The sequence below is a fragment of the Schistocerca serialis genome, chromosome 2, assembly GCF_023864345.2.
Source record: "Schistocerca serialis cubense isolate TAMUIC-IGC-003099 chromosome 2, iqSchSeri2.2, whole genome shotgun sequence".
NCBI classification, from domain to species: Eukaryota; Metazoa; Arthropoda; class Insecta; order Orthoptera; family Acrididae; genus Schistocerca; species Schistocerca serialis.
In genome coordinates this window covers 564,572,238-564,589,933 of record NC_064639.1, presented here as the reverse complement: position 1 = coordinate 564,589,933, position 17,696 = coordinate 564,572,238, and the positions used below count along the sequence as shown (strand labels likewise).

At 45.0% G+C, this 17,696-nt stretch overlaps 1 protein-coding gene across 1 annotated transcript in view; it reads right to left on the bottom strand.

Moving 5' to 3' along the window:
* Positions 1-13,764, bottom strand: part of LOC126456219 (brachyurin-like) — a 43,219-nt gene extending 29,455 nt beyond the window's left edge. The window contains exons 1-2 of the mRNA XM_050091972.1: positions 13,717-13,764; positions 9,030-9,096 (exon numbers count right to left, since the gene is read on the bottom strand). Of these exons, the coding sequence (XP_049947929.1) occupies positions 9,030-9,096; positions 13,717-13,764 (115 nt within the window). The remainder of the gene's footprint in view (positions 1-9,029; positions 9,097-13,716) is intronic.
* Positions 13,765-17,696: the final 3,932 nt, after the last annotated feature.

Genomic DNA, 17,696 nt, shown 5'->3' with positions numbered 1-17,696 from the left:
TTGGAGTGTAGAATCCATGAAACTGGCGATACACTATCAGACTCGCAGAAAAATATCATCTATTCAATTCCGAAGATAGCAAAAGCAGCTAAGTGTGGGAAATACCGTACAATCAGCTTAAAAGCTATCTTATCGAAATTGGCAATAAGAATAATATACGGAAAAAGAAGAAATTTGAGGAACTGTTAGTACGCTGTAGGGAAAGACGAGTAGTATACAATATGTACAAGAACGAAGAGGGCGCTATAAGACTGGAAGACCAAGAACGAAGTGCTCGGGTAGAAACGGGGTAGGACTGTTCAACCTGTACATCGAAGAAGCAGTGATGGAAATGAAAGAAAGGATCAAGGGTCGGATTGTATTTCAAGGTCAAAGGACATCAGCGCTAAGATTCACTGATGGACATGGCTATCTGCTGTGAAGATGGAGAAGAATTACAAAATTTGCTGAATGGAATGAACAATTTAATGGGTAAAGAATATGGATTGAGAGTAAACCGAAAAAAGACAAAAGTAATGAGAAGTAGCAGAAATGAGAATAACGAGAAACATAACGTCAAAATTGGTGACCACAAAGCGGACGAAGTTAATGAATTCTGCTATCTTCGAAGCAAAACAACTCATGATGGACGAAGCAAGGACGACACAAAAAGTAGACTAGCACACGCAAATAGGGCCTTCTTGGTCACGAGAACTCTACTGGTACCAAACGTAAGTCTTAATTTAAGGAATAAACCTCTGAGAGAACAGCATCGTATGGTAATGAAACATGGACTGTTCGAAAACGGAGCAGAAGAGATTCGAATGTGAGGAATGATGGCGATTGACAGGGATTGAGGAGATGCCCTTCAGCATCAGTGAACATATTGAAAACACTGAAAAAAAGAAGGAACGGGATGATAGTACACGTTTTAAGACATCAGGGAATAACTTACATGATAATAGAGGGAGCTGTAGAGGGAAAACTGTAGAGGATGACAGAGATAAAGAGATTTGAATATATCGAACAAATAATTGAGGACATAGAGTGTAATTGCTACTCTGAGATAAAGAGGCTGTCAAAGGGAAAAAAGTGAGAAGAGATTCGCAACTGATGACTAATGTTTTAAAGAGAGATGCGAGATATTAACAGTAAAAGTCCAGACCTTTCGCTTCATGGCTAATGACGTTCAATTGAGTATTTGGTTAAGTAGGTCTTGTATTGCAAATTCGTTGTCTCTGGATCATTGATCAAAAGTGTCAATGAATTGCGAAATCGTCATCTCCAACGCATGTTTTGGATAGACTCAGGAAATTGGTGTAAGGACACACGAGGCAGTAGCGGCCGTACGACCTGTTTTAGAAGATAACCTGAAGAAAGGCAAACGTACATTTATAACATTTGCTTTTGACAATCTCGACAGAAATGCGCTCATTGAAAGACTGAAGATACTACTGGCAAAAGATTATTTACAACTTGTACAGAATCCAGACTACAGTTTTCAGAGTCGAAAGACGTAAAAAGAATCAACAGTTAAGAAGGGCGTTCGCTATTGCGATTTCGGCCATGTTCAAGTGCAAGGTGAAAAAAATCAATAAATATGAGACTTTTTTATGAGTTTAACGTTTGCCGATGACGTTTTAATCCTGTCGGAGATTGTAAAGGATGTAGAAAATCAGCTGAATGGAATGGACAATGTCTTGAGAAGCTTTTATAAGAAGTTAATGAACACATGGAAAGCAGACATAATTCAGTGTAGACAATCAAAGCAGGAGATGTCATGAGAACAAGTCTATTGAACGAGATACTGTCAGTAGCAGATGTGATGGCCGAAGTAGAGAGGGTATAAAATGCAGACTAGCAATAGCAAGGAGACGTTTCTAAATTGGAGAAATACATTAACTTCGAAAATGAATTCCTTTGTTAGGAAGTTATTCCGAGAGTATTTGTTTGGAGTGGTAAAAGTGACGATAAGGAGTACAGACGAGAACAGAAGCTTTTGAAATTTAGTGCTGCAGATGATTGCTAAATATTCAATGACTGGGTCGGATGATTAATGAAAATCGAATTGGAGAGAAAAGAAATTTTTGGAAGAACATGTCGAAAAGAAAGGATCACTTGATATGACACAGCTTGAGGCATGGAGGAATTCTCAAGCTGGGACTAGAGGGAAGTGTAGGGTTAAACAAAGCAGAGGTTTATTTACAGTAGGCAGGTTGAAGTAGATGTAGGTGGATAGAAGAGACGAAGAGGAGTTACAGAATATACTTGTGAGGAGAACCACACTGCAGTCATGGACTGTGCTGCTGGTCCCGGCGGAGGTTCGAGTCCTCCCTCGGGCATGGGTGTGTGTGTTTGTCCTTAGGATAATTTAGTTTAAGTAGTGTGTAAGCTTAGGAACTGATGACCTTAGCCGTTAAGTCCCATAAGATTTCACACACATTTGAAATTTTTTTTGAGAACCACACGCTAACTATCTTCTAACCATAGTAAAAACGACAATAGGGTGTCTGTGAAATAAGTACAGAATTTTCGTGTCGCGTAAGGGGCAGTCAGATGAAAATGAGACAGACTATACAGTGTGTAAAGTTGTAAGTGCAGATATATTTATAAGCGTATCTTAATTGTGCTCACGTCAATGTGCTGTTTTTTATTTTTCTCTCTGTGTCAGTCTCCCCACAAACACGCCACAAACTGATGTTTCCAGCATGGTTGTAACTGCACCACGAAGTGGACTTCGCCTGTCAGTAAAAACTAACAGTTTTGTGTCTACACTTCAACACCTGATCTGCTGCCCAGAGGAAAATAATCATTGGTTCGTACTCAGTATAGTCCCAATTTCTTCACATGTGACTTCAATATTTTTCGAGCCTTATTTGTGGCCGTCAATTTGCTTGGAATGAAGAGGTGCACTCCTGGATACAATCATTGTTTCGCAGGCAACCGCAAACATTTTTCAACGAAGGCACCGGCCATCTTGTCTCACAGAGCGACTAATGTATTAACAATTATGACGATAACATTTGAAGTAATAATCAGTTTACGTACTTTTTCCATCCGTCTCTTCTTCATTTGACCGCCCCTTATATTTAATTACGTTCAGATGACTATTTTGTTTCAATAGGTCTGCTACAGGAAGTTCAATGCGCCGGGGTCATGGATCAAAATCCTGAATTATTTATCTATCGTTAGCCAAATCATAGTCTTCCAAGGCCGACTGTGAGTTCACGTATCTCTGACAGACAGCACCAAGTACTTTGTGATCGATCACCATCTCGTAACTGACTTATTTACCCGTAAAGTCATACGTATTGTACCAGTGTTCAGGAAATATTCTTCTTGTAATCCTGCCTGTATAACTTAGCTGATGACTCTTTACTGTTGAGAGATAAGCGCACTGGTTTCTGCTAACATGAAAGTGGCTGATACTATTGTTCGTTCGCAGTAGTTGCAACATCAGCATAATCGTTAACACCTATGCATTATTTTCGAATAGTTCTTGTATTTGAAGGTTAGGCATTCTGCAGTAAACAGTAATTGTGTAGTAAGTAATAATTCTGCTGTGCCCCGCACTGCATACAGGCTACTTCCATGACACAAATGAGACTGCTCGCATTAATAGGGAACTGTGGCGTATTAGTGCGTGATTCGTGGCCGATTTTCGAGTTGTAACTGTATTGTCTGTTAGGATAAGATGCATCAAAATAGATGAACTCAGTGGCAGTGGAAGAACAGTTTCTACAGACACGATGTTTGAGATTTTCCTGGATATTTCCACGTTGTACCTTCTACGTATTTTTTTTAAGGTCTTACGATTCGTTCCGAGATTCCCTCAATATCTGTAAGACAGACTTTAATTTTCTTCTCCACTGTAAAATATACATTTCTCCATTTTCTTTTTTCTGACTTATATTTGGTCCCTCTTTTTTTTTTAACTTCGATTCTTTCATCTCTCCTACGCGCCTCTTGATATTTCTTGACCTATCTTCCAACTCCACTAACCTGTCTTCGGAACCCAATGTTCTGAAATTTACTGCCTCTAAAAATCAGTAGCACTCGTTAGGTTTCTAACCTCGAGCTACTTTCCATTTAGCCAAATATACTGTAGAAAAATGCTGACGCAGAAGTGTCTAGGCGCACGCCATAGTCTGAAACCATTGCCGGAGTTCGCTTACTACGCTACTGCCAAAATTATTACGCCCGGGACGCAAAACCCACGTCCCAGAAATTCACACTTGGCAGTAGGACCGTCTACCTGACCCGTAGTATGCTCGCCTGTCAGGGCTGGAAGTGCTGGTCGAGACATGTGAACAGTGTAAAGCCTCTATCGAGACCCGAGTGCTGCGTCTCAGCCTGGAATCGGCGCAATCAATTCGATGTTAATCACTTGTCAGCGTGGACCTGTGACAATCTCATTTCAAACATTATTTAAACAGAATCTGGAAAACAGGCGTCAAAATATATTTGTACAATCATAAGCAGGCATATCACTTGTATCTTGCAGGGAGCGAACAGTTGAATATTAATTATGTAAACATAGATTAAAAAATAACTATACCACTTACTAAAAACTAAACTGCTCCCATATCCTGCAAACAGACAGAAAGATTGTAGGCAGTAGATACACTGCCGGAAAAAAGCTAGTACCCCTGGAAAGACGACGTCGATTTTGATGCGATGACGGTATATGTCACCATGGGGATAGTACATATACTGATTATACACTCCTGGAAATTGAAATAAGAACACCGTGAATTCATTGTCCCAGGAAGGGGAAACTTTATTGACACATTCCTGGGGTCAGATACATCACATGATCACACTGACAGAACCACAGGCACATAGACACAGGCAACAGAGCATGCACAATGTCGGCACTAGTACAGTGTATATCCACCTTTCGCAGCATTGCAGGCTGCTATTCTCCCATGGAGACGATCGTAGAGATGCTGGATGTAGGCCTGTGGAACGGCTTGCCATGCCATTTCCACCTGGCGCCTCAGTTGGACCAGCGTTCGTGCTGGACGTGCAGACCGCGTGAGACGACGCTTCATCCAGTCCCAAACATGCTCAATGGGGGACAGATCCGGAGATCTTGCTGGCCAGGGTAGTTGACTTACACCTTCTAGAGCACGTTGGGTGGCACGGGATACATGCGGACGTGCATTGTCCTGTTGGAACAGCAAGTTCCCTTGCCGGTCTAGGAATGGTAGAACGATGGGTTCGATGACGGTTTGGATGTACCGTGCACTATTCAGTGTCCCCTCGACGATCACCAGTGGTGTACCGCCAGTGTAGGAGATCGCTCCCCACACCATGATGCCAGGTGTTGGCCCTGTGTGCCTCGGTCGTATGCAGTCCTGATTGTGGCGCTCACCTGCACAGCGCCAAACACGCATACGACCATCATTGGCACCAAGGCAGAAGCGACTCTCATCGCTGAAGACGACACGTCTCCATTCGTCCCTCCATTCACGCCTGTCGCGACACCACTGGAGGCGGGCTGCACGATGTTGGGGCGTGAGCGGAAGACGGCCTAACGGTGTGCGGGACCGTAGCCCAGCTTCATGGAGACGGTTGCGAATGATCCTCGCCGATACCCCAGGAGCAACAGTGTCCCTAATTTGCTGGGAAGTGGCGGTGCGGTCCCCTACGGCACTGCGTAGGATCCTACGGTCTTGGCGTGCATCCGTGCGTCGCTGCGTTCCGGTCCCAGGTCGACGGGCACGTGCACCTTCCGCCGACCACTGGCGACAACATCGATGTACTGTGGAGACCTCACGCCCCACGTGTTGAGCAATTCGGCGGTACGTCCACCCGGCCTCCCGCATGCCCACTATACGCCCTCGCTCAAAGTCCGTCAACTGCACATACGGTTCACGTCCACGCTGTCGCGGCGTGCTACCAGTGTTAAAGACTGCGATGGAGCTCCGTACGCCACGGCAAACTGGCTGACACTGACGGCGGCGGTGCACAAATGCTGCGCAGCTAGCGCCATTCGACGGCCAACACCGCGGTTCCTGGTGTGTCCGCTGTGCCGTGCGTGTGATCATTGCTTGTACAGCCCTCTCGCAGTGTCCGGAACAAGTATGGTGGGTCTGACACACCGGTGTCAATGTGTTCTTTTTTCCATTTCCAGGAGTGTAGTTTCAGCGTCGTCCGTCAACGGACAGCGTGTTGGTGTAGCTACAAGAGCGGCATCTGTGTTTACCCTTTAATAGACAATGTTCACAGCCAGAAGGCTCAGTGTGCAGCAAACGTGCGAAGCAAGAGAGCAAACATGCCTGAAAGAAGCACTCGTGCTTCCTACGGCCAACCGAGCGATCTGAAGGGGGTTAAACTGTGGTCTTCCGAGTGGCGTGGTGATCCTTTTGGAAACTGCCACACAAGTTTCTACATCTACATCTGCATCTACATCTACATCTACATCTACATGATTACTCTGCAATTTACATTTAAGTGCTTGGCAGAGGGTTCATCGAACCACAATCATACTATCTCTCTACCATTCCACTCCCGAACAGCGCGCGGGAAAAACGAACACCTAAACCTTTCTGTTCTGGTTCTGATTTCTCTTATTTTATTTTGATGATATTTCCTACCTATGTAGTTTGGGCTCAACAAAATATTTTCGCATTCGGAAGAGAAAGTTGGTGACTGAAATTTCGTAAATAGATCTCGCCGCGACGGAAAACGTCTTTGCTTTAATGACTTCCATACCAACTAGCGTATCATATCTGCCACACTCTCTCCCCTATTACGTGATAATACAAAACGAGCTGCCCTTTTTTGCACCCTTTCGATGTTCTCCGTCAATCCCACCTGGTAAGGCTCCCACACCGCGCAGCAATATTCTAACAGAGGACGAAGGAGTGTAGTGTGAGCTGTCTCTTTAGTGGACTTGTTGCTTCTTCTAAGTGTCCTGCCAATGACACGCAACCTTTGGCTCGCCTTCCCCACAATATTATCTGTGTGGTCTTTCCAACTGAAGTTGTTCGTAATTTTAACACCCAGATACTTAGTTGAATTGACAGCCTTGATAATTGTATAATTTATCGAGTAATCGAATTCCAACGGATTTCTTTTGGAACTCATGTGGATCACCTCACACTTTTCGTTATTTAGCGTCAACTGCCACCTGCCACACCATACAGCAATCTTTTCTAAATCGCTTTGCAACTGATACTGGTCTTCGGGTGACCTTACTAGACGGTAAATTACAGCCTCATCTGCGAACAACCAAAAAGAACTGTTCAGATTGTCACCCAGGTCATTTAAATAGATCAGGAGCAGCAGAGGTCCCAGGACGCTTCCCTGGAGAACACCTGATATCACTTCAGTTTTACTCGATGATTTTCCGTCTATTACCACGAACTGTGACCTTCCTGACAGGAAATCACGAATCCAGTCGCACAACTGAAACTATATCCCATAGGCCCGCAGCTTGATTAGAAGTCGCTTGTGAGGAACGATGTCAAAAGCTTTGCGGAAATCTAGAAATACGGAATCAACTTGAGATCCCCTGTCGATAGCGGCCATTACTTCGTGCGAATAAGAGCTAGCTGCGTTGTACAAGAACAATGTTTTCTGAAACCATGATGATTACGTATCAATAGATCGTTCCCGTCGAGGTGATTCATAATGTTTGAATACAGTATATGCTCCAAAACCCTACTGCAAACTGACATCAGTGATATAGGTCTGTAGTTCGATGGATTACTCCTACTACCCTTCTTAAATACTGGTGCTGCGTCAGTTGTACAATGATGCTGGTATCATATGTCAGCTGAACATTCACACACCTGTAGATGAGGTTCTGGACGTCCATGCAGCACTGCCGCTCGCCTGGATCGTCGTATTGTTAGGTGATGATGATGATGTTTAGTTTGTGGGGCGCTCAACTGCGTGGTCATCAGAGCCTGTACAAAGTCCCAATTTTGACGCCGTCCAATTTCTACGCAATCTAATCTAGCTATTTTCACGAATGATGATAAGGATGATGAAATGATGAGGACAACGCAAACACCCAGTCCTCGGGCACAGAAAATCCCCAACCTGGGACCTCGTGATCCAGAGGCAGCAACGTTAGCCACTGGACCAAGAGCTGCGGGCCAGGTGATGCAGCTACCACAGCACACGTAAGAGGGCTTGTGTGCCCAGACTCTTCAGCACGAGCTGTTGCGGTTATTAGCAGTGGGACTATGGCCACGTACACCTCTAGCCCGTCTTCCACTCGTCTACTCACGCCACGGCATCGACGTGCACGGCTCGACTGGTGCCGTCGTAGGATCGCTTGGGAGAAGTAATGGTGCGCTGTGGTCTTCAGCAATGAAGCAGATGCTGCCTGCACGCAAGTGATGGTCGTTTGCGCAGTCTTGTGGAGTGCATTCGTCCAAGAAACACCGGCCCCACCCAGGTCCAATGATACGGGGCGCGGTAGCTTACAACTCTCGTTCACCTTTGATGCTTCTGGAGTGAACGCTAACCACTACTTGGTATGTGCAGAAAGTTGTTAGACCTATTGTTTTGCCGTTCAACAATAGGAAAGTGATATGTTGTTCCAACAGGATAATGCTCGTCCACACACTGCCCATGAAACTCACCATGCTCTGCAAGACGTGCAGCAACTTCCCTGGTCAGCATAATCTCACCGACGTGCCTCTAACTGAGCACGCATGGGGTATGGTGGGCTGAGAAGTGACTCGTGCGACTTTCCAAGCAACACTCATGCAGAACAACTAAACAGGTTGAGCAGGCGTGGCATAACATATCCCAGGACAGTATTCCCCATCTGCACGGTCAACTGGATGCCACAGTCTGCACTTGCGTCGCCACCGATGGAGGCTACATCACGTACAGATATGGGTGTTTCGGCATGTGTCGATACCTGATACCGCAGAAACGCTTGTGCTATTGATCTGTAAATGTAATCATTCCATGTACTCCATATGCACTGTTGCAACAATATAACTTGAGTTAACTAGAACCCTCTAAAAGATTTTTTCGGTAGTGCATTGCATGCAATAAAATTTTGTAGATATGGTACTTACACACTAGCGGCATTGTCTTTCCCATGGGTACGATTTTGCGCAGTGGTGTTGCATTTTGCGGCAGCGCCTGTAGACAAACAAAAACAACATTCGAACATGATGCAAATAGAATGAGATTTTCACTCTGTAGCGGAGTGTGCGCTGATATGAAACTTCCTGGCAGACTAAAACTGTGTGCTGGACCGAGACTCGATTCGAACCTTTCACTCAGTTTTTTATTACAGAGTCATACGAGCTCTCTGACCGAACACGCTGCGCTACCGTGCCGGCGACCATCTGAGCTACCCAAGCACGACTCACGCCCCATCCTCACTGGCGGAAGTAAAGCTGTGAGGAGGCGGCGTCAGTCGTGCTTGGGTAGCTCAGATGGTAGAATACTTGCCCGCGAAAGGCAAAGGTCCAGAGTTCGAATCTCGGTCCAGCACACAGTTTTAATCTCCCAGGAAGTTTTATGATGTAAATAGAACGAGAATTTTACAGTGCAGCAGATTGTACGCTTTTGTCACATTCTGAAAAATTCTGACTATGTCAGAAGTAGACATACCCAGAAGATTCTGTCTACCGGCTTGATAGAAAACCCAGAGAAGTTGTTGTCTGACGTTAAATCGGTAAAAAAGCCATCTGTCCAGACACACAGTGACCATAGTGGCACTGAAACGGATTGTGAATAAAAAAGGCCGAGATACTAAACGTCTTTTTCAAAGCTGTAGTACCTTCTTTAAATGGTCGTACGAACGACAGAATGGCTGGTATCGAAATAAGTGACAATGGAATAGAAAAGCAAAGGAAATAACTCATCTAAGTAAGGTTACTGGACCTGACGAAATACCAATACGATTCTACGTCAAGTATGTGCAAGAATTGCCCCTCTTCTAGCAGCAGTTCCCGTAGGTCTCTGCAGGAGCGAAGCGTTCCTAGTGACTGGTAGAAAGCGTAGGTCATTCTCTCAAGAAGGGTCGCCGAAAGGGGTACAAAACTATAGACCTGTATCTCCGGCGTCACTTTGTTGTAGAATTTTAGAACCTGTTTTATGCTCGCGTAATATGACATTTCTGGAGACTGAAAATCTCCTCTGTAGGAATGAACATGGGTTTCGAAAACAACGATCGTGTGAAATTCACGTTCTTCTGTTCATCCACGAGACCCAGAAGGAAGCAGAACCAGGAACCTACACTCCTGGAAATTGAAATAAGAACACCGTGAATTCATTGTCCCAGGAAGGGGAAACTTTATTGACACATTCCTGGGGTCAGATACATCACATGATCACACTGACAGAACCACAGGCACATAGACACAGGCAACAGAGCATGCACAATGTCGGCACTAGTACAGTTTATATCCACCTTTCGCAGCAATGCAGGCTGCTATTCTCCCATGGAGACGATCGTAGAGATGCTGGATGTAGTCCTGTGGAACGGCTTGCCATGCCATTTCCACCTGGCGCCTCAGTTGGACCAGCGTTCGTGCTGGACGTGCAGACCGCGTGAGACGACGCTTCATCCAGTCCCAAACATGCTCAATGGGGGACAGATCCGGAGATCTTGCTGGCCAGGGTAGTTGACTTACACCTTCTAGAGCACGTTGGGTGGCTCGGGATACATGCGGACGTGCATTGTCCTGTTGGAACAGCAAGTTCCCTTGCCGGTCTAGGAATGGTAGAACGATGGGTTCGATGACGGTTTGGATGTACCGTGCACTATTCAGTGTCCCCTCGACGATCACCAGTGGTGTACCGCCAGTGTAGGAGATCGCTCCCCACACCATGATGCCAGGTGTTGGCCCTGTGTGCCTCGGTCGTATGCAGTCCTGATTGTGGCGCTCACCTGCACGGCGCCAAACACGCATACGACCGTCATTGGCACCAAGGCAGAAGCGACTCTCATCGCTGAAGACGACACGTCTACATTCGTCCCACCATTCACGCCTGTCGCGACACCACTGGAGGCGGGCTGCACGATGTTGGGGCGTGAGCGGAAGACGGCCTAACGGTGTGCGGGACCGTTGCCCAGCTTCATGGAGACGGTTGCGAATGGTCCTCGCCGATACCCCAGGAGCAACAGTGTCCCTAATTCGCCGGGAAGTGGCGGTGCGGTCCCCTACGGCACTGCGTAGGATCCTACGGTCTTGGCGTGCATCCGTGCGTCGCTGCGGTCCGGTCCCAGGTCGACGGGCACGTGCACCTTCCGCCGACCACTGGCGACAACATCGATGTACTGTGGAGACCTCACGCCCCACGTGTTGAGCAATTCGGCGGTACGTCCACCCGGCCTCCCGCATGCCCACTATACGCCCTCACTCAAAGTCCGTCAACTGCACATACGGTTCACGTCCACGCTGTCGCGGCATGCTACCAGTGTTAAAGACTGCGATGGAGCTCCGTATGCCACGGCAAACTGGCTGACACTGACGGCGGCGGTGCACAAATGCTGCGCAGCTAGCGCCATTCGACGGCCAACACCGCGGTTCCTGGTGTGTCCGCTGTGCCGTGCGTGTGATCATTGCTTGTACAGCCCTCTCGCAGTGTCCGGAGCAAGTATGGTGGGTCTGACACACCGGTGTCAATGTGTTCTTTTTTCCATTTCCAGGAGTGTAGGTAGAGGCCATGATTCTTGACTTTCGTAAGGCGTTCCAGTGTGTTCCAAACTGCCGCGTAATGAGCAAAGTATGACCGTACGGAATACCAGACCAACTGTGTAAAAGGATTGGAGAGTTTCTCTTAAGTAGAACACAGGATATCATTTTGAACGGAGAGAATTCTTCAGACGTAAAAGTAACTTCTTGCATAGGTCCACTACTTTTCACTATATACATACTCTAAATAACATTGTAGACTACGTCGGAAGTTTCTTAAAGCCTTTCGCGGATGAAGCTCTTGTGTACAGAGAAGTAGTTAACGCTAGAAAATTGTAGCGAAATGCAGGAAGAGCTACAGAGGGTAGACGCTTGGTGCAGGAAGTGGGAATGGACACTCAACATAAACGAATGTAGCGTATTGTATACACATAAATACAGAGACCACTATTGTATGGTTACCTAGAACAATCACTCTGTCTACCAATACTTGAATATTGTTCATCATTATAGCATCCATACTAGATACTATTGAAAGAGTAAATACAGAAGATCTAGGTTAATTTAGCAAGCACGAAAGCTTCGCGGATATAATCATCTAACTCCAGTGGTAGACACTGAAAGAGAAGCACTGTACATCATTCTGCAGTTTACTGTTAAAGTCACGAGAGTGTTCGCTCGTAGAGGACTCAAAAAATATTTCGCACCTCACGAAGAGACCATGAAGATAAAATTAGAAGATTCGAGCCCACATGGAGGCTTACCGGTAATCGTCCTTCCCACGAAATATTCGTGTCTGGAACGGGAAAGGAAGGGGGGATGGGGGAGAGGGCGTAGGTGGAAGCGACAGTGGTGCACGAAGTACCTTCCACTGATCAGTAATATAAAAAAAGTACTGCAGTTTACGTTAATAGAGTAAAATATTCGTTCTCGTGTAACTATGAAGTTGGTGTTGGTAGTTACCACCATCAAGTCTCTAAAAATATCTGTTGGGCTCAAGTCTATCTATGAGAAGTTAGATGTCATACACAGATTTACCCAAAAAAACCTTTAAAATGTAATTTCTGCACTAGTAGTTCGGTTATAAGTCTCTCTATCGGTCATTTTAATATTATGCGTCGATAAAAATGAATTAACGGAGGAGATCTAAGACACGCGTCAAGCAATATGCCGCCGATTCGAAATTCCCACTCAATGTTACAGCTTTGTCAGGCGAATCCAGAGTATTTCTTCAGCAGCCCAGTCATCAAAGGCAAGTGCTGGGCGTATCACTATGACTCTGAAACGAAGTATCAAAGCTAGCAGTGGAAGCATAGGATTTACCATCGCTGAAAAAGCCGAGCATCCAGCCATCATTGACAAGATGCTACGCATATTTTGGGACTGCCATGATGTGATACTAACAATTGATGACCGTAATTTGGGAATATATAGAACTATCAGCTGTGTAATGGAAGAACGACGATGATAATTTGTGCCTAAACGGGAATTCAACACGGATTTCCCGTTTATCACGATCGGTCGCCATATTACCATATACGAATACATTTCATGTACTACATATCGGCTGTAGTCATGAAATTACCTGTTCGTTCTGACATGCACGCATGTCCGGAGAGCCTTTCTATCGTACTTATGAACAACAACCGCACTGCAATATCGTATTCATCCACCGACACCGGGCAAGCGACTTCAGCTAAAATGACTCCTCTGTGCGAAAGTATACATAGTGAATGCACGAGTACACGTCGTAGACGCACGGTTGACGACATATGGAAGGTTGGGTCTGACCGTGAGTCGGACTCAGATAACCTAATGGTAAGGCGACCGCTTGCGATAAGTGGGAAATCCGTTCGAGTTCGGTTCGGACATAAATTTTCATATTCGTTATTCCATTTCACAGCCGATGGTTCTACATACTCGCAAATGCGAATACATTTCACATATTTCATAGCGGCTATAGTCGCCACACACGGGCACTGCAATACCGTATCGTTTATACATACCAGACAATTTTTAATATAAAACTTAGTTGCTCATGGTTACATGTTCCAAGTGCATAATAATCTCATTTCTTACACATGTTTGATGATGCCACAGTGGTGCACCTTACCTGAACGCCGACCGCTACGGCAAACAGAAATACAGCCAACACTTTCATCTTGTCTCCTAACATCAGCTGCCAAAAGGGTGGTTCGGCGCTGCTTTTTATACCCTTGAATATTAGCAACCGATGAGCTTTGAGCTATGAAGTGGAATTGTTTAATGTCTGATAAAGTTAACGTAGTGGCCTTGAAGCAGTCGATTAACATTTCAAGGGTTTACGGCATGTGTATCAACGAAGAGATAAAAATTTTTGAAATCTCGTGCAGAAGACATTGATATCGGACACAACTTTTCACAGTTGTGACCTTCAACAGCAGTTCAGTTATCTTGCGCTATCGTCTTTGTGTCCGCATGACTCCTAATCTCAGCGCTCTCAATAATTCAATAATTTTCGGAATGCTATCAACATGCTGGACCTGTAACAGGGCGCTTCGGCTTGCGCTGTTTTTTTTTTTTTTTGTTTTTTTTTTCACAGGACAGGATTATTTACTTTAGTACTGTCGATAAGATAGAAATGTACTAATTAAGCGTACATGTGAAGATGGAATCATAGCAGATATCTTTAAATCAGCAGGCTCAAACACCAAAAAAGAAATCACCAAAATTATGCAGGAAATTTGCGAACAGAACAAATTCCAGATGATAGGGAAAATATATTAATTCACTCATTACACAGGAAAGGAGGCAGAACAGATGCAAATAAGTACAAGGGGACCTCAATAATATCAGTTGCATACAAAATTCTATCCCATGGTCTTCTCGACAGAGCACAGAAACAACTTGAACAAAAAACTGGAGAATATCAGGCAGGATGCAGACCATTCCGTTCACATCCAGAGAATATCTTACACTAAAGCTAATCCTAAGGCATCAGAGAATTTATAGCAAAAATTTAAGCTGCACATTTCTTGATATCAAGAAAGCCTGTGACTCAGTTGAACACGAATCACTTTTCCAAATACTGAAAGAACAAGGTATGTATCTGTAACATTTGCAATCATAAAGTAGACACTGTCAGACACAAATTCCAAGGTCAAATTTAAGGGGGAACTGTCATATCCGTTCGAAATCAAAACAGTCTGTTTGTCTTCGTGCTTGCCAAACCCTACTTTGGCCAGGAAGGTCAACGGATCTCTCCCCAACTGAGAACGTGTGGAGCATTATGGGCAGGACCCTCCAAACGGTGTTGGGATTTTGACGACCTAACGCGCCAATTGGACAGAGTGTGGCACTGTTTACCTCAGGAGTATATCTAACAACTCCGTCAAAATACGACAAGCCGAATAACTGCTTACATAAGGAGCAAGGATAGACCAATGCATTATTGACTTGCCCAATTACTGAAGCTCCTTCTCTTACCATCCAATTTTTCTGAAATTTCCATCCCATTCGCATAATTCCTTCATGTTGGGTGGTCTTCTTTATGTCTTATAGTGTATAATACGATTTATTAATAAAACATTGTTGGTCAATTTACCGACATGTTATGCTGACTTTATAGATGACGTCAAGACCTACCATACAGTGCATCATATATATATATATATATATATATATATATATATATATATATATATTGCTTTTGTTATAAATAATTTTTCACATACAAGTAAATAAGTTTGGTAATATTGGTGGTATAAGTGTGGTGACATTTTTACTGGAATCGTCTCCTCGTTACCAAAAAAATGTTCAAATGTGTGTGAAATCTTATGGGACTTAACTGATAAGGTCATCAGTCCCTAAGCTTACACACTACTCAACCTAAATTATCCTAAGGCCAAACACACACACACCCACGCCCGAGGGAGGACTCGAACCTCCGCCGGGACCAGCCGCACAGTCCATGACTGCAGCGCCTTAGACTGCTCGGCTAATCTCGCGCTCCTCGTTACCAATTCAAAGCTTTGTTCAGATACGTTGCACCTCTGGAATCAATTTAAATACTTTTGGGCGAATATTTGAGACTTCAAATACTGGCATGTTAGCTCGTCGCTCACAATCAGGGGTCAGTACGGTGTACATAAGACTTGGGATTTCCAGCTTGCTATCGGGTGCAGCTTGACATCAGGTGGCCCCCAACCACTCTCAGCCGCAACGCTTCTTGTCAATCTGATTTTACTTCCTTGCTGCAATTCGCCAGCAAAATGACGTTCAACTCATTCTTGTGCAGAAGCCGAGTATGGAGGCCTCTGTAGTGGGTGGTGGAACTGAGTTAGCACACTGCTGTAGCTATATAAGCTATAGGTGGACTGCAAAGAGTTGCGGTGATCAGCAGGTGGCCAGCAGCTTGCAGGTTTACACGGTCAGTGAAACAATGATGGCAGCGACTCGGTAAGGTTGCTGACTCCGGCGGCTAGTGACAGCCACACAGAATAAAGACAGCCTGGTTCCTCAGGGTGGTGTGCGCGGAGGCACATAGAATCAGACCATGAAACCAGTGTGGATGAGATAACTCAAAGTCGCAGTGTCCGCCCACATGAGCAGGAGCACGCAGCAAGGAGCCTGAGACTTGGCGGTGGTATGTCATCTCATTGTACACACTAATCTCAGGGTTAACAAGTTGGTAGATAAAGTAATAACGGAGAGTAAGAAACATGTGGAAACATATGTAGATGCATGTGAAGTTTTATTAATGTGAGATTGATGAAAACAACATCGTGATCCAACCTACGAATCAGGAAATATTTTATTTTGATTTAGGATGATAATCCGAATCCACAGACGCCGGCGATACCCGCCAGAAGCCGTGTAGAGCAGGAGGGCATACGCACACATAAAAAACGCAAGTCAGCATGTCTAAAATACAGATTACGGTGTCTGGAATTTTGGAAAGTGACGCGGGAATATTAGTAATGACGAAAAGAAGAATACAGCGTGGATTGCAGGGACAGACATCCCACAGCTATTATCTGGTGGAACTGTCCAAGACAATGCAGAAGGGGCTGGAAAAGTAGTTCAATTACAAACTCTGTGCCCGACCGTAGACTCGAACTCGGGACCTTTGCCTTTCGCGGGCAAAGGTCCCGAGTTCGAGTCTACGGTCGGGCACAGAGTTTTAATCCGCCAGGAAGTTTCATATCAGTGCACACTCCGCTGCAGAGTGAAAATCTCATTCTGAGTTCAATTACAGTTTCTCAGAGTTGGGAGTTACGAGAAATTGTGCCATGTGTCATTCTCACAGCATCTCCAATGGAGCTAATGCGTTAATCCATTGTACTATGGAAAGCATTAATATTCCTGTTGTGGATTGTCCGATGCCATTGCAGCCCAAGAAGATTAGCAGTGGGTATGGCAGGCCATCGTTTGAGGGAATGCGGGTGGTGTTGCAAGAGGCTGGATGTCCATCGAACGTCAGTGCCACCTCTGTGGCACAATAAGTCTTGTTTTTGCTCATGTTGAGTTCACTATGTCCAATCAAGTGCAGTCGCATAAGTGCTCGATTGGTATTAATAAAATATATTTTGATTTATGGCAGCCTACACAGACTTAGACGATGATAGATAATGACCAAAGCTCATGTCATGTGATACACCACTCATGTAGATAAGTGATATGATATGTCCACTCTAGTTGTTTACTTCTTTAGTGTTGCGATTATATTGCCACTGATAACTTCTCGGTCATTATTGCACGTTTACAGACTCGCGTTTTTGTTTCCTAGAGAATATCAGGTTGTTAGCTGTAAACAGAGCCTAAAGTATCCCTGGTGTTGTCACACACCATAACAGTTTTGTGGCAGCTTACACTTGCAAATTCACACATGAGTAACTATGCCATTAGGGGCAGTAGTGCTGTGTTGGACAGAAGTATTGTAAGTAGGCTGTTTAGGTTTTTTATTGGTAACGCCACCTCTGTATGAAAATCACTGGCTGTGCTGTGTGCAGTCTGTGGCTGCTTTGCATTGTTGTAATACTCGCCATTGTAGTGTTGGGCAGCGGCAGCTGGATGTGAACAGCGCGTAGTGTTGCGCAGTTGGAGGTGAGCCGC